The 25,603-nt window shown below is 48.0% G+C and overlaps 1 protein-coding gene across 3 annotated transcripts in view; it reads right to left on the bottom strand.

Annotated features, from left to right (window-relative positions):
• Window positions 1-25,603, bottom strand: part of LOC139549440 (protocadherin Fat 3-like) — a 389,617-nt gene that overhangs the window by 164,226 nt on the left and 199,788 nt on the right. For all 3 annotated transcript variants that reach the window (XM_071359936.1, XM_071359937.1, XM_071359938.1), the window contains one exon: window positions 18,420-18,737. In XM_071359936.1, the coding sequence (XP_071216037.1) occupies window positions 18,420-18,737 (318 nt within the window). The remainder of the gene's footprint in view (window positions 1-18,419; window positions 18,738-25,603) is intronic.

Below are 25,603 nucleotides of genomic sequence, written 5' to 3'. Positions count from 1 at the left end.
CAACGACCACAAGCAGAGATCAGTGGGCAAAAACGGATTGAATCATCATCGTTACCAAGTTATGAACGTAAGGGAATTTTATATTTTATTCACCAAATTTTTTACTTAAACCCAGAAATATTTTGTTGATTTCACACTGAATTCACTTTAGTTGACAACTCAACTAAATGTAAATCATAAATAGATGTTGAACTGACACACACACACACACACACACAAAGAAGCCCATAGATAGACCAATACTTCTCATCACATGACTTACTAGCAAGAAGATGAATGGAGGTCAGGCAAACAAAGAGAGAGAGAGAGAGAGAGAGAGAGAGAGAGAGAGAGAGAGAGAGAGAGAGAGAGAGAGAGAGAGAGAGAGAGAGAGAGAGAGAGAGAGAGAGAGAGAGAGAGAGAGAGAGAGAGAGAGGGAGAGAGAGAGAGAGAGAGAGAGAGAGAGATGGCTGTGGTGAAGAGGGAGAACAGATGGGTGAGAGAGAGAGAGATGGCTGTGGTGAAGAGGGAGAACAGATGGGTGAGAGAGAGAGAGAGAGATGGCTGTGGTGAAGAGGGAGAACAGATGGGTGAGAGAGAGAGAGAGAGATGGCTGTGGTGAAGAGGGAGAACAGATGGGTGAGAGAGAGAGAGAGAGAGAGAGATGGCTGTGGTGAAGAGGGAGAACAGATGGGTGAGAGAGAGAGAGAGAGAGAGAGATGGCTGTGGTGAAGAGGGAGAACAGATGGGTTCTATTAAACCTCCCCAAACCAGAAATTGTGGATAGATGGCAGCATTCACGCAAAACAGAAAGCGCGAACCACCGCATTTAATGATGGCAACGTGACTGGGAATATGTTCAACTACAAACAGTGTAGTTATTCCTTCCGTAAGCCAATCAAACAGGCAAAACGTCAGTAGAGAGACAAAGTGGAGTCACAATTCAACGGCTCAGACACGTCGCGGACACCGACATCTTGCTCCCGGACAAGCTAAACACCTTCTTCGCCCGCTTTGAGGATAACACGGTACCACCGACGCGGCCCGCTCCCAAGGACTATGGGCTCTCGTTCTCCGTGGCCGACGTAAGACATTTAAGTGTGTTAACCCTCGCAAGGTTGCTGGCCCAGATATCATCCCTAGCCGCGTCCTCAGAGCATGTGCAGACCAGCTGGCTGGAGTGTTTACGGACACACCCTCTTCCTATTTCAGTCTGCTGTTCCCACTTGCTTCAAGATGTCCACCATTGTTCCTGTAACTGAACTAAATGACTATCGCCCCGTAGCACTCACTTCTGTCATCATGAAGTGCTTTGAGAGGCTAGTTAAAGATCATATCACTTCTACCTTACCTGACACCCTAGACCAACTTCAATTTACATACCGCCCCAATAGATCCACAGACTGCACTCTGCCCTATCCCATCTGGACAAGAGAAATACCTATTGAAGAATGCTGTTCATTGACTACAGCTCAGCATTTAACTCCATAGTACCCTCCAAGCTCATCACCAAGCTCAGGGCCCTGGGTCTCAACCTCACCCTGTGCAACTGGGTCCTGGACTTCCTGACGGGGCACCCCCAGGTGGTGAAGGTAGAAAATAACACCCCCATTTCGCTGATACTCAACACAGGGGCCCCACAAGGGTGCATGCTCAGCCCACTCTTGCATTCCCTGTTCACTTGCATTCCCTGTTTAGTCAATGCAACTCCGACATTGCTCGTCCTAATATTTATATATTTCTTAATTCCATTATTTTACTTTTAGATGTGTGTGTATTGTTGTGAATTATTAGATATTACTGCACTGTTGGAGCTAGGAACACAAGCATTTAGCTACACTCGCAATAACATCTGCTAAATATGTGTATGTGACCAATACAATGTCATTTGATTTGATTTGATATATGCACGGTGGAATATTGGCATATTGGTTGGTCTAAAGGGGTGGTTATAGACGGGCGTTACACCTAGCTGTCCGCAGCCAGCACTTTGTCTCTCTTTCATGAGGCGATGGCTGGGAGAGACTGGCTGCTGATTCAACCTCCGGATGAGTTGTTACTTCTGGGCTGTGTGTGTGTGTGTGTGTGTGTGTGTGTGTGTGTGTGTGTGTGTGTGTGTGTGTGTGTGTGTGTGTGTGTGTGTGTGTGTGTGTGTGTGTGTGTGTGTGTGTGTGTGTGTGTGTGTGTGCGTGTGTGTGTGTATGCGTGTGTGTGTGTATGCGTGTATGCGTGTGTGTGTATGCGTGTGTGCGTGCGTGTGTGTGTATGCGTGTGTGTGTGTGTGTGTGTGTGTGTGCGTACGTGCGTGTGTGAGTGTGTGTGTATGCGTGTGTGCGTGCGTGTGTGTGTATGCGTGTGTGTGTGTGTGTGTGTGTGTGTGCGTACGTGCGTGTGTGAGTGTGTGTGTGTGTGTGTGTATGCGTGTGTGTGTGTGTGTGTGTGTGTGTGTGTGTGTGTGTGTGTGTGTGTGTGTGTGTGTGTGTGTGTGTGTGTGTGTGTGTGTGTGTGTGTGTGTGTGAACGAAAGCTCAATATATATGAGGCCTCTCCTGCTCTCTTCTTAACCTAGTAACTGATTTATAACACACACACACACATTTCTAAAACCAGATACTCCCTGTCTGATGAGACATGATAGAATAGCTAATGAATGCTCCAGATATTCCAATACAATTATACAGTATATATTACCACCAATGCATTGTGGGTGGGACAGTGATAACACCAAGGTCACCTTCAGTAGTGAACTGCCATGCTAAGTTTAGCCTAGCTAGCATCATCTCCTGGTGTTGCATTACCTAAATAAGAACAAAGGGGCTAGCTAAATTATAGCTTAGCACTATGTATTGTGTTTCATCATATACTATACTAGTTATGGATTAGTTTAAACGCTAAATATAGCATTGTGTTAGCTACCAATGTAGAGGAAAGGGTGAAAGTCAGCGTTCAGATTTATGTTAGCTTCTAGCATCATGCTCTTCACATCACGCTAGCATCAACAGCTAATAATCTGCTGATCTTACATTCTGGAGGTCATCTTGTGGGTCGTAAACACATGTTAAGTGAGCAGAGTGGATTAAGGTAATGTTAATGTGTGTGTGTGTGTGTGTGTGTGTGTGTGTGTGTGTGTGTGTGTGTGTGTGTGTGTGTGTGTGTGTGTGTGTGTGTGTGTGTGTGTGTGTGTCTGTGTCTGTGTGTGTGTGTCTGTGTGTGTGTGTGTCTGTGTGTGTGTTCAGGGATACAGAGAGCTACTGAAAGTGTCTCGGTTCCACACAGTAAATCTGGGAGAATGACTCTGGATGGATGGCTATGGGTGAATTGTAGATTCCATCATCAATGTTTCATAATAGAAAATCAAATATTCAACACACATCACCTAGTGGAAGGTGAAGAGAGAGAGAGAGAGATGGGGAGAGAGAGAGAGAGCGAGAGAGAGAAAGAGAGAGCAGAGTCAAGGATGAGAAAAGAGCAATAGTGAAGGAGAGTATAAGGAAGGAGCGAGGGAGAGGGACAGACATATAACGAAAAAAAAGAGGAAGGGAGGGAGACAATAACAGGGAGGGAGGGAGGGAGGCAGTAACAGGGAGTGAGGGAGACAGCAACAGGGAGGGAGGCAGTAACAGGGAGGGAGGCAGTAACAGGGAGGGAGGCAGTAACAGGTAGGGAGGGATGCAGTAAAAGGGAGGGAGGGAGACAGTAACAGGGAGGGAGGGAGACATCAACAGGGAGTGAGGGAGACAGCAACAGGGAGTGAGGGAGACAGCAACAGGGAGGGAGGGAGTCAATGAGAGAAAGGGAGGGAGACAGTAACAGGGAGGGAGCCAGTGAGAGGGAGGGAGATAAGGAGTGGGAGGCAGTGGGAGGGAGGGAAGCAAGGATAGGGAGGGAGGGAGGCAGTGAGAGGGAGGGAGAAAGTGAAAGAGAGGGAGACAAGGAGAGGGAGGAAGGGAGACAAGGAGAGGGAGGGAGACAGTGACAGGGAGGGAGACAAGGAGAGAGTGAAAGGGAGGGAGACAGTGAGAGGGATAGGAGAGGGAGGGAGACAGTGGAAGGGAGGGAGACAGTGAAAGGGAGGGAGACAAGGAGAGGGAGACAAGGAGAGGGAGGGAGACAAGGAGAGGGATGGAGACAAGGAGAGGGAGACAAGGAGAGGGAGGGAGACAGTGAGATGGATGGAGACAAGGAGAGGGAGACAAGGAGAGGGAGGGAGACAGTGAGAGGGAGGGAGACAAGGAGAGGGAGACAAGGAGAGGGAGACAAGAAGAGGGAGGGAGACAGTTAGAGGGAGGGAGACAGTGAAAGGGAGGGAGACAGTGAAAGGGAGGGAGACAAGGAGAGGGAGACAAGGAGAGGGAGGGAGACAGTGGGAGGGAGGGAGACAAGGAGAGGGAGACAAGGAGAGGGAGTCAAGGAGAGGGAGGGAGACAGTGAAAGGGAGGGACATTAAGAGGGAGGGAGAGAGTGAAAAGGAGGGAGGCAGTGAGAGGGATGGAGACAAGGAGAGGGAGTGAGACAAGGAGAGGGAGACAAGGAGAGGGAGACAGGGAGAGGGAGACAAGGAGAGGGAGGGAGACAGTTAGAGGGAGGGAGAGAGAGAGTGAAAAGGAGGGAGGCAGTGAGAGGGATGGAGACAAGGAGAGGGAGGGAGACAAGGAGAGGGAGACAAGGAGAGGGAGGGAGACAGTTAGATGGAGGGAGTCAAGGAGAGGGAGGGAGACAGTTAGAGGGAGGGAGACAAGGAGAGGGAGGGAGACAGTTAGAGGGAGGGAGACAAGGAGAGGGAGGGAGACAGTGAAAGGGAGGGACATTAAGAGGGAGGGAGAGAGTGAAAAGGAGGGAGGCAGTGAGAGGGATGGAGACAAGGAGAGGGAGGGAGACAAGGAGAGGGAGACAAGGAGAGGGAGGGAGACAGTTAGAGGGAGGGAGTCAAGGAGAGGGAGGGAGACAGTTAGAGGGAGGGAGACAGTTAGAGGGAGGGAGTCAAGGAGAGGGAGGGAGACAGTTAGAGGGAGGGAGTCAAGGAGAGGGAGGGAGACAGTTAGAGGGAGGGAGACAAGGAGAGGGAGGGAGACATTTAGAGGGAGGGAGTCAAGGAGAGGGAGGGAGACAGTTAGAGGGAGGGAGACAGTTAGAGGGAGGGAGACAAGGAGAGGGAGGGAGACAGTTAGAGGGAGGGAGACAAGGAGAGGGAGGGAGACAGTGAAAGGGAGGGACATTAAGAGGGAGGGAGAGAGTGAAAAGGAGGGAGGCAGTGAGAGGGATGGAGACAAGGAGAGGGAGTGAGACAAGGAGAGGGAGGGAGGGAGACAGGGAGAGGGAGCGAGTCAGTGAGAGAGACAGTAAGATGGAGGGATACAGTTAGAGGGATGGAAACAAGGAGAGGGAGGGAAACAAGGAAAGGGCGCCGGAGAAGACGGCAGACGTTTTACGTGCCCTCAGCCAATTGTGTTTTTTTGTTCATTTATTGGCGTTGTTTGTAACTTATTTTTTTACTTATTTTGTACATAATGTTGCCGCTACCATCTCTCATGACCGAAAATAACTTCTAGACATCTGGACTGTGATTACTCACTACGGACTAGCAGAATCCTTTTTACCCTTTCACGACTCTGACGAGCCCGACGCTAAGGATACACTGCTTCCTCGGAAACAGGCCACGATCCCCGTGATCTGAGTGAAGAGGAGGCAGAGAAAGAGGGGCCGAAGGTCGGGCTGCCTTCTGAGAAGTCATAGGCGATCGAATAAACCCCCACTTCCCTCCATGCTGCTAGCAAACGTGCAATCTTTGGACAATAAAATCGACGAGTTACGAGAAAGATTAAACTACCAACGGGACATTAAAAACTGTAACATCTTATGCTTCACAGAGTCGTGGCTGAACGACGACAACATCAACATACAGCTGGCTGGTTATATGATGTACCGGCAGGACAGAACAGCGGCATCTGTTAAGACAATGGGCGGTAGTCTATGTATTTTTGTAAACAACAGCTGGTGCACGATATGTAATGAAGTTTTGAGCTATTGTTCGCCTGCGGTAGAGTATCTCATGATAAGCTGTAGACCACACTACCTACCAAGAGAGTTTTCATCTGTATTCTTTGTAGCTGTTTACATACCACCACAGTCAGGGGCTGGCACTAAGATAGCATTGCATGAGCTGTATTCCGCCATAAGCAAACAAGAAAACGCTCACCAAGAGGCGGCGCTCCTAGTAGCCGGGGACTTTAATGCAGGGAAACTTAAATCAGTTTTACCAAATTTCTATCAGCATGTTAAATGTGCAACCAGAGGAAAAGTAACTCTGGACCACCTATACTCCACACAGAGAGATGCATACAAAGCTCTCCCTCGCCCTCCATTTGGCAAATCTGACCATAATTCTATCCTCCTGATTTCTGCTTACAAGCAAAAATGAAAGCAGGAAGCAGCAGTGACTAGATCAATAAAAAAAGTGGTCAGATGGCCTCCCGGGTGGCGCAGTGGTCTAGGGCACTGCATCGCAGCGCTAGCTGCGCCACCAGAGACTCTGGGTTCAGCCGGCCGCGACCGGGAGGCGACGCACAATTGGCCTAGCGTCGTCCGGGTTAGGGAGGGTTTGGCCGGTAGGGATATCCTTGTCTCATTGCGCACCAGCGACTCCTGTGGCGGGCCGGGCGCAGTGCGCGCTAAGCAAGGGAGCCAGGTGCACGGTGTTTCCTCCGACACATTGGTGCGGCTGGCTTCCGGGTTGGAGGCGCGCTGTGTTAAGAAGCAGTGCGGCTTGGTTGGGTTGTGTTTTGGAGGACACATGGCTTTCGACCTTCGTCTCTCCCGAGCCCGTACGGGAGTTGTAGCGATGAGACAAGATAGTAATTACTAACAATTGGATACAACGAAATTGGGGAGAAAAGGGGGTAAAATAAAAAAGTGGTCAGATGAAGCAGATGCTAAGCTACAGGACTGTTTTGCTAGCACAGACTGGAATGTGTTCCGGGATTCCTCGGATGGCATTGCGGAGTACACCTCATCAGTCCATGGCTTCATCAATAAGTGCATCAAGGACGTCGTCCCCACAGTGACCGTACTTACATACCCCAACCAGAAGCCATGAATTACAGGCAGCATCCGCACTGAGCTAAAGGCTAGAGCTGCCGCTTTCAAGGAGCGGGACTCTAACCTGGAAGCTTATAAGAAATCCCACTATGCCCTCCGACGAACCATCAAACAGGCAAAGCATCAATACAGGACTAAGATCGAATCGTACACTGGCTCTGCTACACTGGCTCTGACGCTGGTCGGATGTGGCAAGGATTGCAAACCATTACAGACTACAAAGGAAAGCACAGCCGAGAGCTGCCCAGTGACACGAGCCAACCAGACGAGTTAAACTACTTCTATGCTCGCTTCGAGGCAAATAACACTGAAACATGCATGAGAGCGCCAACTGTTTCGGACGACTGTGTGATATTGCTCTCCGCAGCCGATGTGAGTAAGACCTTTAAACTGGTCAACATTCAAAAGGCCACAGGGCCAGATAGATTACCAGGAGGTGTACTGCGAGCATGCGCTGACCAACTGGCAAGTGTCTTCACTGACATTTTCAACCTCTCCCTGTCCGAGTCTGTAATACTAACATGTTTTAAGCAGACCACCATAGTCCCTGTGCCCAGGAACACTAATGTAACCTGCCTAAACGATTACCGACCCGTAGCACTCATGTCTGTAGCCATGAAGTGCTTTTAAAGGCTGGTCATGGCTCACATCAACACCATTATCCCAGAAACCCTAGACTTACTCCAATTTGCATACCGCCCCAACAGATCCACAGATGATGCAATCTCTGTTGCACTCCACACTGTCCTTTCCCACCTGGACAAAAGGAACACCTATGTGAGAATGCTATTCATTGACTACAGCTCAGCGTTCAACACCATAGTGCCCTCAAAGCTCATCAATAAACAAAGTGCGTGCTCAGTCCCCTCCTGTACTCCCTGTTCACTCATGACTGCACGGCCAGGCACGACTCCAACACCATCATTAAATGTGTTGATGACACAACAGTGGTAGGCCTGATCATCGACAACAACGAGACAGCCTATAGGGAGGAGGTCAGAGACCTGGCTGTGTGGTGCCAGGACAACAACCACTCCCTCAACGTGATCAAGATAAAAAAGATGATTGTGGATAACAGGAAAAAGAGGACCGAGCATGCCCCCATTCTCATCGACGGGGCTGCAGTGGAGCAGGTTGAGAGCTTCAAGTTCCTTGGTGTCCACATCAACAACAAACTAACATGGTCCAAATACACCAAAGACAGTCGTGAAGAGGGCACAACAAAACCTATTCCCCCTCGGGAGACTGAAAAGATTTGGCATGGGTCCTCAGATCCTCAAAAGGTTCTACAGCTGCACCAACGAGAGCATCCTGACTGGTTGCATCACTGCCTGGTATGGCAACTGCTCGGTCTCCGACCGCAAGGCACTAAAGCGGGTAGTGCGTATGGCCCGGTACATCCCTGGGGCCAAGCTTCCTGCCATCCAGGACCTCTATACCAGGCGGTGTCAGAGGAAGGCCCTCCAGCCACCCTAGTCATAGACTGTTCTCTCTGCTACCGCACGGCAAGCGGTACCGAAGCGCCAAGTCTAGGTGTCCAAGAGGCTTCTAAACAGCTTCTACCCCCAAGCCATAAGACTCCTGAACATTTAGTCAAATGGCTACCCAGACTATTTGCATTATCCCCCGAACCCCCTCTTTACACCACTGCTACCCTCTGTTGTCATCTATGCATAGTCACTTTAATAACTCTACCTACATGTACATACTACCTCAACTAACCGGTGCCCCTGCACATTGACTCTGTACCGATACCCCCCTGTATATAGTCTTGCTATTGTTATTTTACTGCTGCTCTTAAATTACTTTTATCTCTTATTCTTTCTGTATTCTATATGTCTTTTTTTTGAAAGAGAGACAAGGAGTGGGAGGGAAGGAGAAAGTGGGAGGGAGGGAGGCAGGCATGCATTGAGAGGGAGACAAGAAGAGGGAGGGAGACGGAAAGGGAGAGAGGGAGGGAGGCAGGCATGCATTGAGAGGGAGACAAGGAGAGGGAGGGAGACGGAAAGGGAGGGAGGGAGGGAGGCAGGCATGCATTGAGAGGGAGACAAGAAGAGGGAGGGAGACGGAAAGGGAGGGAGGGAGGCATGCATTGAGAGGGAGACAAGGAGAGGGAGGGAGACGGAAAGGGAGGGAGGGAGGAAGGCATGCATTGAGAGGGCGACAAGGAGAGGGAGGGAGACGGAAAGGGAGGGAGGGAGGGAGGCAGGCAGGCATTGAGAGGGAGAGGGAAATTGAGAGGGAGATGGAAAGGGAGGGAGGGAGGCAGGCATGCATTGAGAGGGAGACAAGAAGAGGGAGGGAGATGGAAAGGGAGGGAGGGAGGAAGGCATGCATTGAGAGGGAGACAAGAAGAGGGAGGGAGACGGAAAGGGAGGGAGGGAGGAAGGCATGCATTGAGAGGGAGACAAGAAGAGGGAGGGAGACGGAAAGGGAGGGAGGGAGGAAGGCATGCATTGAGAGGGAGACAAGGAGAGGGAGGGAGATGTCAAGGGAGGGAGGGAGGCAGGCATGCATTGAGAGGGAGACAAGGAGAGGGAGGGAGATGGAAAGGGAGGGAGGGAGGCAGGCATGCATTGAGAGGGAGACAAGGAGAGGGAGGGAGACGGGAAGGGAGGGAGGTGGGTTAGGGTCAGAAGAGAGGGTGTTGTTAGGGTCAGAAGAGAGGGTGTGGTTAGGGTCAGGGATTCTTTAATCTAAAGATAAATATAAATATAGCTGGCTCCAAATAGCTGTCACCACTGACAAGTAGAATGTGTGTGATGAATATTTTCAGTCTCTCTCTCCATCCCTTTCTATCTTTTTCTTCTCAATCACCCACTCACTTTCTCTTCATCATCTCTCTCCACTCGCCTCTGTATCTCTTTAGCATGTGCGTGCGTGCGTGCGTGCGTGCGTGCGTGCGTGCGTGCGTTTGTCCAAGTGGATGTTCCTGGTTCTCAGATGTTCTGCTGCCGTTTCTCTGAGGCTGTGTTTCATCCTGTCAGGGCTCTAAATTGGGATCTGCTGCCTCTCGGCTACACACATCTTATCAGTCTGATGCTCCGACACACACACACACCACGGTTTGTGCTAAAAAGAGCTATTCTTTTGAAGCACGCCTCCCATTCGCCATTGATGTGCAGCATAGGCGTGTCACACAGCACTTTGTAAGGTGAGCAGAGTGCAGTATCTATTTTGAAAACTGATACCTAATGTTTTTAAACCTGAACGTTTTACTTCATATTATTAGGCATGTCTTACCTTGCTTCAAAATAGCCTAGGCAAAATCATACCATTGAAAAGTGGAGGTCATTATTTTATAAAGACTTCCTCATATGCAATTGAAACCAGCATTTATCTCTTGTTCTATTGGTTTTCAAATCAACTTTCCTTGTTGTTCAGAAGCCAAAGGCACAATCCTAGTCATATTAGCATCCCATCCTAGAAGTTGCATCTTTAGATTTCCCCTCTTTCTACGTCTCAGAGATTTGAATCTCTGTCACATGTGGAACTGCTCACATCAGGTGGGCTGTTGAGAATGGTGTTGTCCAGTGTTGTGTTCGAGACCACCTAAAGCGAGACCGATTCAAGACCAAGACCGGAGAAAATTGAGTCAAGACTGAGTCAAGACTGAGACCAGAGGGGGCGAGACTGAGTCAAGACTGAGACAAGAGGGGGGCGAGACCGAGTCAAGACCGAGACCAGAGGGGGGGCAAGACCGAGTCAAGACCGAGACCAGATGGGGGGGCGAGACCGAGTCAAGACCAAGACCAGAGGGGGGGCAAGACCGAGTCAAGACCGAGACCAGAGGGGGGGGGGCGAGACCGAGTCAAGACCGAGACCAGAGGGGGGGGTCGAGACCGAGTCAAGACCGAGACCAGATGGGGGGGCGAGACCGAGTCAAGAGGGGGGGGGGGGGGGGAGACCAAGTCAAGACCGAGACCAGAGGGGGGGGGGGGGGGGGGGGGCGGGACCGAGTCAAGACCGAGACCAGAGAGGGCGAGGCCGAGACCAGAGGGGGGGCGAGACTGAGTCAAGACCGAGCCCGAAGACCGAGTCAAGACCGAGACCAGAGGGGGGGGGGGAGACCGAGTCAAGACCGAGACCAGAGGGGGACAAGGGGTCATAGACCCGAATCCAATTTAAGATCATGATTGTAATTTTGGCAAATCAACACCATCACCACTTCGCTGATCCTCAACACTGGGGCCCCACAAGGGTGTGTGCTCAGCCCCCTCCTGTACTCCCTGTTCACCCATGACTGTGGGGCCATGCACGCCACCACCTCAATCATCAAGTTTGCAGACGTCACAACAGTAGTAGGCTTGATTACCAAGAACGACTAGACAGCCTACAGGGAGGTGGTGAGGGCACTCGGAGTGTGGTATCAGGAAAACAACATCTCACTCAACATCAACAAAACAAAGGAGATGATCGTGGACTTCAGGAGAGGGAGCACCCCCCTATCCACATCGACGGGACAGCAGTGGAGAAGGTGAAAAGTTTTAAGTTCCTCGGCGTACACATCATGGACAAACTGAAATGGTCCACCTACACAGACAGTGTGGTGAAGAAGACACAACAGCGCCTCTTCAAACTCAGGAGGCTGAAGAAATTTGTCTTGTCACCTAAAACCCACCCAAACTTTTACAGATGAACAATTGACAGCATCATGTAGGGCTATATCACTGCCTGGTACAGCAACTGCACCGCCCTCAACCGCAAGGCTCTCCAAAGGGTGGTACACAACACATCACCGGGGGCAAACTACCTGCCCTCCAGGACACCTACACCACCCGATGTCACAGGAAGGCCAAAAAGATTATCAAGGACAACAACCACCCGAGCCACTGCCTGTTCACCCTGCTACCCTCCAGAATGTGAGGTCAGTACAGGTGCAAAGCAGGGACCGAGAGACTGAAAACAGTTTCTATCTCAAGGCCATCAGACTATTAAACAGTCATCACTAACACAGAGAGGCTATAATAAATGGATCACTAGTCACTTTGATAATGGCACTTTAATAATGTTTACATATACAGTAATGTATACCATCTATTGCATCTTGCCTATGCCACTCTGTCATTGCTCATCCATATATTTATATGTACATATTCTTATTCCATTCCTTTACTTAGATATGTGCGTATTAGGTAGTTGTTGTGGAATTGTTAGATTACATGTTAGATATTTCTGCACTGTTGGAACTAGAAGCACAAGCATTTCGCTACACACGCAATAACATCTGCTAACCATGTGTATGTGACCAAAACATTTGATTTGATTTGAAACCTTTTCAATACCTAGTTTGCATACCCATTGTTGCCTTAGTTAGCATTTACTGGTAGATATTGTAAGTTGAACGTCTTTCCATCCCTACTGGCTACCGATGTCATTCTTCTGTGAGCTGCTCCATGCTTAAACCAGTTGAGAGCTGAACACTTGCTGCCTGCAGATGATATTCCTCTGAAACTAGGCTGTGTGCAGATCAACATATTTCAGGGACTTTGCGATTGTGTAGGCTACTTTGTGCATGATTTCTCTATTGTACTATATAGTTGATAAATCGAATACCTCCACTACACTACTTTGATACGCAACAGTAGGGATTAAGAAGTGAGTATAAGCAATGCCCACTGAAGAAAAAGTAGATATATGGTTTATACCTGCGTCTACCCTCCACTACTGGCCCTTTGTGTTCTACAGAAAGTGCATTCTCCTACATGAGTGTGTTGGTATTACAGTTGCTGTCCTTTCAGAATCACAATCCTGTCACACACTGAAGGCCTAAATCCATTAAATTGTTCTCCACTGCTCTAACATGTCTATAGTAGATGTAAAGGCTGCTAAGATACTGTATTCATGTTTCAAGAATATTCGGCCTGGCGAAGTGGTTTTATGCACTGACTGAATGGAAGCTGATAATTATGAGTTTTTTACTCTGGTGGACTCGGCTGGTCTCTGGAAATAATGTTGAGTTCTCACTGGCCGAGACCAAGTCAAAACCCAATACAAATGTATCCAACACCGAGACAAGACCGGTCTCGAGTACTACAACACTGGTGTTTTCCCTGGTAGCTGTTTAGAATGGTGTTTTCCCTGGTAGCTGTTTAGAATGGTGTTTTCCCTGGTAGCTGTTTAGAATGGTGTTTTCCCTGGTGCACTGTTTAGAATGGTGTTTTCCCTGGTGCACTGTTTAAAATGGTGTTTCCCTGGTGCACTGTTTAGAATGGTGTTTTCCCTGGTGCACTGTTTAAAATGGTGTTTCCCTGGTGCACTGTTTAAAATTGTGTTTTCCCTGGTAGCTGTTTAGAATGGTGTTTTCCCTGGTGCACTGTTTAAAATGGTGTTTTCCCTGGTAAGCTGTTTAGAATGGTGTTTTCCCTGGTGCACTGTTTAGAATGGTGTTACCCTGGTGCACTGTTTAAAATGGTGTTTTCCCTGGTAGCTGTTTAGAATGGTGTTTTCCCTGGTGCACTGTTTAGAATGGTGTTTTCCCTGGTGCACTGTTTAAAATGGTGTTTTCCCTGGTAGCTGTTTAGAATGGTGTTACCCTGGTGCACTGTTTAAAATGGTGTTTTCCCTGGTAGCTGTTTAAAATGGTGTTACCCTGGTGCACTGTTTAAAATGGTGTTTTCCCTGGTAGCTGTTTAGAATGGTGTTTTCCCTGGTAGCTGTTTAGAATGGTGTTTTCCCTGGTGCACTGTTTAAAATGGTGTTTTCCCTGGTAAGCTGTTTAGAATGGTGTTTTCCCTGGTGCACTGTTTAGAATGGTGTTTTCCCTGGTAGCTGTTTAGAATGGTGTTTTCCCTGGTACACTGTTTAGAATGGTGTTTTCCCTGGTGCACTGTTTAGAATGGTGTTTTCCCTGGTGCACTGTTTAGAATGGTGTTTTCCCTGGTGCACTGTTTAGAATGGTGTTTTCCCTGGTAGCTGTTTAGAATGGTGTTTTCCCTGGTGCACTGTTTAGAATGGTGTTTTCCCTGGTGCACTGTTTAGAATGGTGTTTTCCCTGGTAGCTGTTTAGAATGGTGTTTTCCCTGGTGCACTGTTTAGAATGGTGTTTTCCCTGGTAGCTGTTTAGAATGGTGTTTTCCCTGGTACACTGTTTAGAATGGTGTTTTCCCTGGTGCACTGTTTAGAATGGTGTTTTCCCTGGTAGCTGTTTAGAATGGTGTTACCCTGGTGCACTGTTTAGAATGGTGTTTTCCCTGGTAAACTGTTTAGAATGGTGTTTTCCCTGGTAAGCTGTTTAGAATGGTGTTTTCCCTGGTAAGCTGTTTAGAATGGTGTTTTCCCTGGTAGCTGTTTAGAATGGTGTTTTCCCTGGTGCACTGTTTAGAATGGTGTTTTCCCTGGTAAGCTGTTTAGAATGGTGTTTTCCCTGGTGCACTGTTTAGAATGGTGTTTTCCCTGGTAAGCTGTTTAGAATGGTGTTTTCCCTGGTAGCTGTTTAGAATGGTGTTTTCCCTGGTAGCTGTTTAGAATGGTGTTTTCCCTGGTAAGCTGTTTAGAATGGTGTTTTCCCTGGTAGCTGTTTAGAATGGTGTTTTCCCTGGTAGCTGTTTAGAATGGTGTTTTCCCTGGTAAGCTGTTTAGAATGGTGTTTTCCCTGGTGCACTGTTTAGAATGGTGTTTTCCCTGGTGCACTGTTTAGAATGGTGTTTTCCCTGGTAAGCTGTTTAGAATGGTGTTTTCCCTGGTAAGCTGTTTAGAATGGTGTTTTCCCTGGTAAGCTGTTTAGAATGGTGTTTTCCCTGGTAAGCTGTTTAGAATGGTGTTTTCCCTGGTGCACTGTTTAAAATTGTGTTTTCCCCAGTACACTGTTTAGAATGGTGTTTTCCCCAGTACACTGTTTAGAATGGTGTTTTCCCTGGTGAGCTGTTTAGAATGGTGTTTTCCCTGGTGTACTGTTTAGAATGGTGTTTTCCCTGGTGAGCTGTTTAGAATGGTGTTTTGATGTAAATGGCATTTTGCAAATGTTTGAAAATTACGTTTTATTGGCTGCTTCATTACATGAGTTGCATGTTCTGTTAACAGCAATACCATAATATACATGTTCTGTTAACAACATTACCATAATCTACATGTTCTGTTAACAGCATTACCATAACCTACATGTTCTGTTAACAGCAGTACCATAATCTAAATGTTCTGTTAACAGCATTAGCATAATATAAATGTTCTGTTAACAATATTACCATAATCTACATGTTCTGTTAACAGCAGTACCATAATCTAAATGTTCTGTTAACAGTTTTACCATAATATAAATGTTCTGTTAACAATATTACCATAATCTAAATGTTCTGTTAACAGCAGTACCATAATCTAAATGTTCTGTTAACAGTTTTACCATAATCTAAATGTTCTGTTAACAGCAGTACCATAATATACATGTTCTGTTAACAGCATTACCATAATATACATGTTCTGTTAACAACATTACCATAATCTACATGTTCTGTTAACAGCATTACCATAACCTACATGTTCTGTTAACAGCAGTACCATAATCTAAATGTTCTGTTAACAGCATTAGCATAATATAAATGTTCTGTTAACAATATTACCATAATCTACATGTTCTGTTAACAGCAGTACCATAATCTAAATGTTCTGTTAACAGTTTTACCATAATATACATGTTCTGTTAACAATATTACCATAATCTAAATGTTCTGTTAACAACATTACCATAATCTACATGTTCTGTTAACATATTTACCATAATCTACATGTTCTGTTAACAACATTACCATAATCTAAATGTTCTGTTAACAGTTTTACCATAATATACATGTTCTGTTAACAATATTACCATAATCTAAATGTTCTGTTAACAACATTACCATAATCTACATGTTCTGTTAACATATTTACCATAATCTACATGTTCTGTTAACAACATTACCGTAATCTACATGTTCTGTTAACAGCATTACCATAATCTACATGTTCTGTTAACAGCATTACCATAATCTAAATGTTATGTTAACAGCATTACCATAATCTACATGTGATGTCATTCTGAGCACCGCGGGTGAACGCCCTAATGGGTCAATTTAAATATTCCCAGTCACGTTGCCCAGCACCACATTTTCCAAACGGAAACCCTGAAACACACATTTAACAGGAATACTCTTAGCAACATAAAAGAGGACAGACAGACGGACGGACGGACGCACACATTTAACAGGAATACCCTGAAACACACATTTAACAGGAATACTCTTAGCAACATAAAAGAGGACGGACGGACGGACGGACGGACGGACGGACGGACGGACAGACAGACAGACAGACAGACAGACAGACAGACAGACAGACAGACAGACATACGTCTGATCAGCAATCAGACACACAAAGGCAGACACACATTCATATTCACACAAAGAATTCAATAGACACATACTTACAGATTAAAACCTTTAATTAAAATTGAAGCAGAGCCAAAGCCCCCCCCCCCCCCCCACCAGGTGGGAGAAAACACACACACCCTTCAAGGATACACCAGCCCCCCAGCCAAGGACATGTCCTGCAGGGCCAGCCATCATCAGCAGAGCCCTATTTAACCAGATGAGACACCGAAACAGCCTGAAAGGCAGCCACACACACACACACACACACACACACACACACACACACACACACACACACACACACACACACACACACACACACACACACACACACACACACACACACACACACACACACACACACACACACACACACACACTAACCAGACACACCTCACACACTACTACACACACTCCATACAAACCCATCACCATTGATGGTGGTATTGATGGTGAAGAACAACTGTAGCTATCTATCTTGTAACTCAGTCTCTGTGCTCTCACACACATACACAACCATCCCCTCCCCCCACACTCTACTCAACCATCTCCCCCTCCCCCCACACTCTACACACACCATCTCCCCCTCCCCCCACACTCTACACAACCATCCCCTCCCCCCACACTCTACACACACCATCTCCCCCTCCCCCCACACTCTACACACACCATCTCCCCCTCCCCCAAACTCTACACACACCATCTCCCCCTCCCCCCACACTCTACACACACCATCTCCCCCTCCCCCCACACTCTACACACACCATCTCCCCCTCCCCTCACACTCTACACACACCATCTCCCCCTCCCCCCACAGTACACACACCATCTCCCCCTCCCCCCACACTCTACACACACCATCTCCCCCTCCCAACTCACTCTACACACACCATCTCCCCCTCCCCCCACACTCTACACACACCATCTCCCCCTCCCCCCACACTCTACACAACCATCCCCTCCCCCCACACTCTACACACACCATCTCCCCCTCCCCCCACACTCTACACACACCATCTCCCCCTCCCCCCACACTCTACACACACCATCTCCCCCTCCCCCAAACTCTACACACACCATCTCCCCCTCCCCCCACACTCTACACACACCATCTCCCCCTCCCCCCACACTCTACACACACCATCTCCCCCTCCCCTCACACTCTACACACACCATCTCCCCCTCCCCCCACAGTACACACACCATCTCCCCCTCCCCCCACACACACACACCATCCCCCCTCCCCCCACACTCTACACACACCATCTCCCCCTCCCCCTCCCCCCACACACACCATCTCCCCCTCCCCACTCACTCTACACACACCATCTCCCCCTCCCCACTCACTCTACACACACCATCTCCCCCTCCCCCCACACCCTACACACACACCATCTCCCCCTGCCCCACACTCTACACACACCATCTCCCCCTCCCCCCACACTCTACACACACCATCTCCCCCTCCCCCCACACTCTACACACACCATCTCCCCTCCCCCCACACTCTACACACACCATCTCCCCCTCCCCCACTCTACACACACCATCTCCCCCTCCCCCCACACTCTACACACACCATCTCCCCCTCCCCCCCCACACCATCTCCCCCTCCCCCCACACTCTACACACACCATCTCCCCCTCCCCCCACACTCTACACACACCATCTCCCCCTCCCCCCACACTCTACACACACCATCTCCCCCTCCCCCACACTCTACACACACCATCTCCCCCTCCCCCACACTCTACACACACCATCTCCCCCTCCCCACTCACTCTACACACACCATCTCCCCCTCCCCACTCACTCTACACACACCATCTCCCCCTCCCCACTAACTCTACACACACCATCTCCCCCTCCCCCCACACTCTACACACACCATCTCCCCCTCCCCCACACTCTACACACACCATCTCCCCCTCCCCACTCACCATCTCCCCCTCCCCCCATCGCCCCCTCCCCCCACACACACCATCTCCCCCTCCCCACTCACCGGTCCTGGTATTGATGGTGAAGAAGTTCTGTGGGTTCCCACTAGCTATCCTGTAGCTCAGTCTTTCTGCTCCCCCCGTGGCGTCCGGGTCCTGGGCTTGGATCTGGATGACAGACAGGTCCTTGGGGGAGTTCTCCATGACAACGGGGTGGTAGACAGGGTCAGAGGTCAGGGGGGCGTTGTCGTTGACGTCCTCTACCTGGATGTACACCTCCATGATGGCGAACTGGGGCACTACCCCGTGGTCTGTGGCATACACAGTCAGCCAATAGGAGTCCTTGGTCTCGCGGTCCAGAGTGTCTGTGGTATAGATGACACCTAGATGGGTGGAGAGAGGGATAGATCCAATTTAGACCTAGGTCATTTAAATTCAGTATCAACATCTAGTCAACATGTATATCGACTTCTATAGGGGCGGACAGAGGTTGGTGGATGAACATTAGGTTATTTCCATGCACAAAGAAAATACGATTTTAGTTAGGCTAAACTCACAATCTCATGTCTGTAATATATTACATACAAATGCATAAAGCCAACGGTCAGATAGAAATAGCCATTAAAAGAAGTGTGGTCGACCTCCAAATATTTATTATAAACCAGACAATCCTCTGATGTGGTCAACCATTTAACGTCTACAACAACGAACATGAATGTGTGGTCAATGTTCGCATATTGGACCTCCTAAGACCACATTGTTTTATATACGTACACTGTTAAGTGCCTATCACATAGTAAAAGCCCAAACAAAAGCTAAGCCAATGTTCTGGTCAATGTTCACACATCTCCAACAGCTCTGTGTGTATCAAGACCAGACTCAACACGTTTAACATATGATCCATTTCTACAGAGCAGGGATAGAGTGATTTATTTAACCACAACTCTCGTGATCTCTGCACTAGCCCTTAATCATTCTGTTGAGAGTGTGTGTGTGTGTGTGTCTGTACATAGCGTGTCGTGGACGTGTGTTCATTAACCAACAGACTTACACATTCACTTGGCTGCTCTCTAAGTGGCCGATGTTTCCCTTCAGTAAACAAACATCCATATTCAAACCCTGGCTGTGACATAAGTGATGCTGACTAGCCCACACAGAACATTAGCGCTACACTCCGCTTTAGAATGAATGTCACTCCACTGCTCAACACATCGTTAGCATGTTAGCTTCGAACTCTCTGCTCCTCCATTAGATCTCGTGCATAACAACAGAGTGACTCGTGAGATATTTACGATAAGTGTAGTTAGTTAATCTTTCAGGCATACTTAAGATTGTAAGACACATCCTAGCATGATGAGACCTATTAGTGTGAACTGTGTCCAACATGGAGCGTCTAGGGCACGGTTCTGGATACTGTGTTGTGTGACAAATGTTTTAAGAACCACAAGAACTCTAACGGAACACACACACACACACACACACACACACACACACACACACACACACACACACACACACACACACACACACACACACACACACACACACACACACACACACACACACACATCCTTACGACGACTCAAATGCCATTCAGTACATCCTGAGCAGAGATGTATACTACTGTAAACACTTCACAAACACACTTCCAAAACAAGTCTCTCTGAGGGTGGACATTATACATGCAGCGGCAGACATGGCTGTGTGAGTAGATATCCATCCATTTGACTAACTTTTATACAACACAGAGATGTTAAGATGGCTGACGTTTTACATGACCGTAACCAATTGTGCTATTTTTTATTTTTTTTTGCATTGTTTGTAACTTATTTTTTTACTTATTTTGTACATAATGTTGCTGCTACCGTCTCTTATGACCGAAAATAACTTCTGGACATCAGGACTGGGATGACTCACCACGAACTGGAAGAAGTATTTTCCTTTAACGAGTCCGATGAGAAAGATATACTGCTCTCCCCGGAACAGGCCCAGATCCCCGTCATTTGCGTGAAGAAAAGACGGAGGAAAAGAGGACGCATATCGGGCTGCCTTTTGAGAATCCGTAGGCGAGCGAGTAAACTCCCACTACCATCAAATCTACTTGCTAACATGCAATCATTGGAAAATAAAATGTATGACCTACGATTACGATTATCCTACCAACGGGACACTAAGAAATGTAATATCTTATGTTTCACCGAGTCGTGGCTGAACAACGACACAGATCATATAGAGCTGGAGTGTTTTTCAATAAACCGGCAGAACAGAGAAGCTACGTCTGTTAAGACGAGGGGTGGGGGTGTGTGTCTTTTTGTCAATAACAGCTGGTGTGCGATGTCTAATATTAAAGAAGTCTCAAGGTATTGTTCGCCTGAGGTAGAGTACCTTATGATAAGCTGTAGACCACACTATCTACCAAGAGAGTTCTCATCTATATTATTCAAAGCCGTCTATTTACCATCACAGACCATCACAGACCGATGCTGGCACTAAGACCGCACTCAACCAACTCTATAAGAACATAAGCAAGAAAATGCTCACCCAGAAGCGGCGCTCCTAGTGGCCGGGGACTTTAATGCAGGCAAACTTAAATCAGTTTTACCAAATCTTTACCAGCATGTCACATGTGCAACCAGAGGGAAAAAAATGTAGACCACCTAAAGCAGGAAGAACCAGTGACTCGCTCAATACGGAAGTGGTCAGATGACACGGATGCTACGCTACAGGACTGTTTTGCTAGCACAGACTGGAATATGTTCCAGGATTCATCCAATGGCATTGAGGAGTATACCACCTCAGTCATCGGCTTCATCAATAAGTGCATCGACGGCGTCGTCCCCACAGTGACGGTACGTACATATCCCAACCAGAATCCATGGATAACAGGCAACATACGCATTGAGCTAAAGGCTACAGCTGCCGCTTTCAAAGAGCAGGACACTAATCTGGACGCCTATAAGAAATCCCGCTATGCCCTCAGACGAACCATCAAACAAGCAAAGCGTCAATATAGGATTAAGATTGAATCTTACTACACCGGCTCTGACGCTCGCAGGATGAGGCAGGGCTTGAAAACTATTACAGACTACAAAGGGAAACCCAGACGCGAGCTGCCCAGTGACACGAGCCTACTAGATGAGCGAAATGAAGCAAGCAACACTGAACCATGCACGAGAGCACCAGCTGTTCTGGATGACTGTGTGATAACGCTCTCGGTAGCCGATGTGAGCAAGACCTTTAAACAGGTTAACATTCACAAAGCCGCGGGGCCAGATGGATTACCAGGACGTGTACTCAAAGCATGGGCGGACCAACTGGCAAGTGTCTTCACTGACATTTTCAACCTCTCCCTGACTGAGTCTGTAATACCTACATGTTTCAAGCAGACCACCATAGTCCCTGTGCCCAAAGAAGGGAAGGTAACCTGCCTAAATGAGTACCGCCCCGTAGCACTCACGTCAGTAGCCATGAAGAGCTTTGAAAGGCTGGTCATGGCTCACATCAACAGCATCCTCCCGGATACCATAGACCCACTCTAATTCGCATACCACTCCAATAGATTCACAGATGACGCAATCTTAATCGCACTCCACACTGCCCTTTCCCACCTGGACAAAAGGAACACCTATGTGAGAATGCTGTTCATTGACTATAGCTCAGCGTTCAACACCATAGTGACCACAAAGCTCATCACTGACCTAAGGACCATGGTACTAAACACCTCCCTCTGCAACTGGATCCTGGACTTCCTGATGGGCCGCCCCCGGGTGGTAAGGGTAGGCAACAACACATCTGCCACGCTGATCCTCAACACTGGGGCCCCTCAGGGGTGTGTCACGCACAACTTTGTGGCCAAACACGACTCCAACACCATCATTAAGTTTGCTGACGACACAACAGTGGTCGGCCTGATCACCGACAATGATGAGACAGCCTATAGGGAGGAGGTCAGAGACCTGGCAGTGTGGTGCCAGGACAACAACCTCTCCCTCAATGTGAGCAAGACAAAGGAGCTGATCGTGGACTACAGGAAAAGGCGGGCCGAACAGGCCCTCATTAACATCGACGGGGCTGTAGAGGAGCGGGTCGAGAGTTTCAAGTTCCTTGGTGTCCACATCCCCAACGCTATATCATGGTCAAAACACACCAAGACAGTCGTGAAGAGGGCACGACAAAACCTTTTCCTCCTCAGGAGACTGATAAGATTTGGCATCGGTCCCCAGATCCTCAAAAAGTTCTACAGCTGCACCATCGAGAGCATCCTGATTGGTTGCATCACCACCTGGTATGGCAACTGCTCGGCATTTGACCGCAAGGCACTACAGAGGGTCATGCGTACGGCCCAGTACATCACTGAGGACAAACTTCCTGCAATCCAGGACCTCTATATCAGGCAGTGTCAGAGGAAAGCGCACAAAATTGTCAGAGACTCCAGTCACCCAAGTCATAGACTGTTTTCTCTGCTGCCGCACGGCAAGCGGTACCGGAGCACCAAGTCTAGGACCAAAAGCCTCCTTAACAGCTTCTACCCCCAAACCATAAGACTGCTGAACAATTAATCAAATAGCCACCAGACTATTACATGGACCCCCCTCTATTTGTTTTGTACACTGCTGCTACTCGCTGTTTATTATCAATGCATAGTCACTTCACCCATACCTACATGTACAAATGACCTCTAACCTGTACCCCCGCACACTGACTCACTAACCGGTACCCCCTGTATATAGCCTCGTTACTGTTATGTTATTGTGTTACTCTTTACTTTAGTTTATTTGGTAAACATTTTCTTAACTCTTCTTGAACTGCACTGTTGGTTAAGAGAGAGAGAGAGAGAAAGAGTGAGGGAGAGAGAGAGAGAAAGAAAGAGAGAGGGAGAGAGAGAGAGAAAGAGAGAGAGATAGAGAGAGAGAAAGAGAGAGATAAAGAGAGAGAGAAAGAAAGAAAGAGAGAGGGAGAGAGAGAGAGAAAGAGAGAGAGATAGAGAGAAAGAGAGAGAGCTAAAGAGAGAGAAAGAAAGAAAGAGAGAGGGAGAGGGAGAAAGAGAAAGAGAAAGAGAGAGAGAGAGAGAGAGAGAGAGAGAGAGAGAGAGAGATAGTTTTTCTTGTTTCTGTTTTTGACTGCTGACCTAGATAAGTCAAAGCTGGAGTCCCTCTGACAGCATCAACACACACATACCCAGGGGTTAAAGCAAAAAAAATCCCATTACTCAAACTTAAGTGGATATCAGATCACTTGTGTGGGGCCAAGTTAACCTCCCCTTTCATCTAAGAAAGTCATGACCATCATGCTTTTAGGGAAAGAGGATCATTTTATACATGTATTAAACTGCGAGGTTGACCAATTTCAGTCCCCTTCCTTACGGGGTCCGGGGTTCTCCCCAAGATAATTTTAATATAGAAGGACTGAGAAGATCAGTTCTGATGACTTTTGAATGAATTCAAATAAAATTATAAATATAATTTCTACCTCCAGAAATGAGCCCAATAACAAATTGGTAAATTATTTTAACATATTGGACCATGCAGGATCTATATCAGGGCTGCCCAACCCTCTTCCTGGAGATCTACAGTCCTGTGGGTTTTCAGTCCAACCCTAATTTAAATAACCTGATTCTACTAATTAGCTGCTCAACCAGACCTTAACTAGCTGAATCAGAACTATTAAATTACTGAAAACCTACAGGACAGTAGATCTCCAGGAAGAGGGTTGGACTGAAAACCTACAGGACAGTAGATCTCCAGGAAGAGGGTTAGACTGAAAACCTACAGGACAGTAGATCTCCAGGAAGAGGGTTGGACTGAAAACCTACAGGACAGTAGATCTCCGGGAAGAGGGTTGGACTGAAAACCTACAGGACAGTAGATCTCCGGGAAGAGGGTTGGACTGAAAACCTACAGGACAGTAGATCTCCGGGAAGAGGGTTGGACTGAAAACCTACAGGACAGTAGATCTCCGGGAAGAGGGTTGGACTGAAAACCTGCAGGACAGTAGATCTCCAGGAAGAGGGTTGGACTGAAAACCTACAGGACAGTAGATCTCCGGGAAGAGGGTTGGACTGAAAACCTACAGGACAGTAGATCTCCAGGAAGAGGGTTGGACTGAAAACCTACAGGACAGTAGATCTCCGGGAAGAGGGTTGGACTGAAAACCTACAGGACAGTAGATCTCCGGGAAGAGGGTTGGACTGAAAACCTGCAGGACAGTAGATCTCCAGGAAGAGGGTTGGACTGAAAACCTACAGGACAGTAGATCTCCGGGAAGAGGGTTGGACTGAAAACCTACAGGACAGTAGATCTCCAGGAAGAGGGTTGGACTGAAAACCTACAGGACAGTAGATCTCCAGGAAGAGGGTTGGACTGAAAACCTACAGGACAGTAGATCTCCGGGAAGAGGGTTGGACTGAAAACCTACAGGACAGTAGATCTCCGGGAAGAGGGTTGGACTGAAAACCTACAGGACAGTAGATCTCCGGGAAGAGGTTTGGACTGAAAACCTACAGGACAGTAGATCTCCAGGAAGAGGGTTGGACTGAAAACCTACAGGACAGTAGATCTCCGGGAAGAGGGTTGGACTGAAAACCTACAGGACAGTAGATCTCCGGGAAGAGGGTTGGACTGAAAACCTACAGGACAGTAGATCTCCGGGAAGAGGGTTGGACTGAAAACCTACAGGACAGTAGATCTCCGGGAAGAGGGTTGGACTGAAAACCTACAGGACAGTAGATCTCCGGGAAGAGGGTTGGACTGAAAACCTACAGGACAGTAGATCTCCGGGAAGAGGGTTGGACTGAAAACCTACAGGACAGTAGATCTCCAGGAAGAGGGTTGGACTGAAAACCTACAGGACAGTAGATTTCCAGGAAGAGGGTTGGACTGAAAACCTACAGGACAGTAGATCTCCAGGAAGAGGGTTGGACTGAAAACCTACAGGACAGTAGATCTCCAGGAAGAGGGTTGGACTGAAAACCTACAGGACAGTAGATCTCCAGGAAGAGGGTTGGACTGAAAACCTACAGGACAGTAGATCTCCAGGAAGAGGGTTGGACTGAAAACCTACAGGACAGTAGATCTCCGGGAAGAGGGTTGGACTGAAAACCTACAGGACAGTAGATCTCCAGGAAGAGGGTTGGACTGAAAACCTACAGGACAGTAGATCTCCGGGAAGAGGGTTGGACTGAAAACCTACAGGACAGTAGATCTCCGGGAAGAGGGTTGGACTGAAAACCTACAGGACAGTAGATCTCCGG

The sequence above is a fragment of the Salvelinus alpinus genome, chromosome 22 (genome assembly GCF_045679555.1).
Source record: "Salvelinus alpinus chromosome 22, SLU_Salpinus.1, whole genome shotgun sequence".
Lineage (NCBI taxonomy): Eukaryota > Metazoa > Chordata > Actinopteri > Salmoniformes > Salmonidae > Salvelinus > Salvelinus alpinus.
The sequence above is the reverse complement of the archived record's forward strand: the minus strand, read 5'-3'. Positions and strand labels throughout refer to the sequence as shown.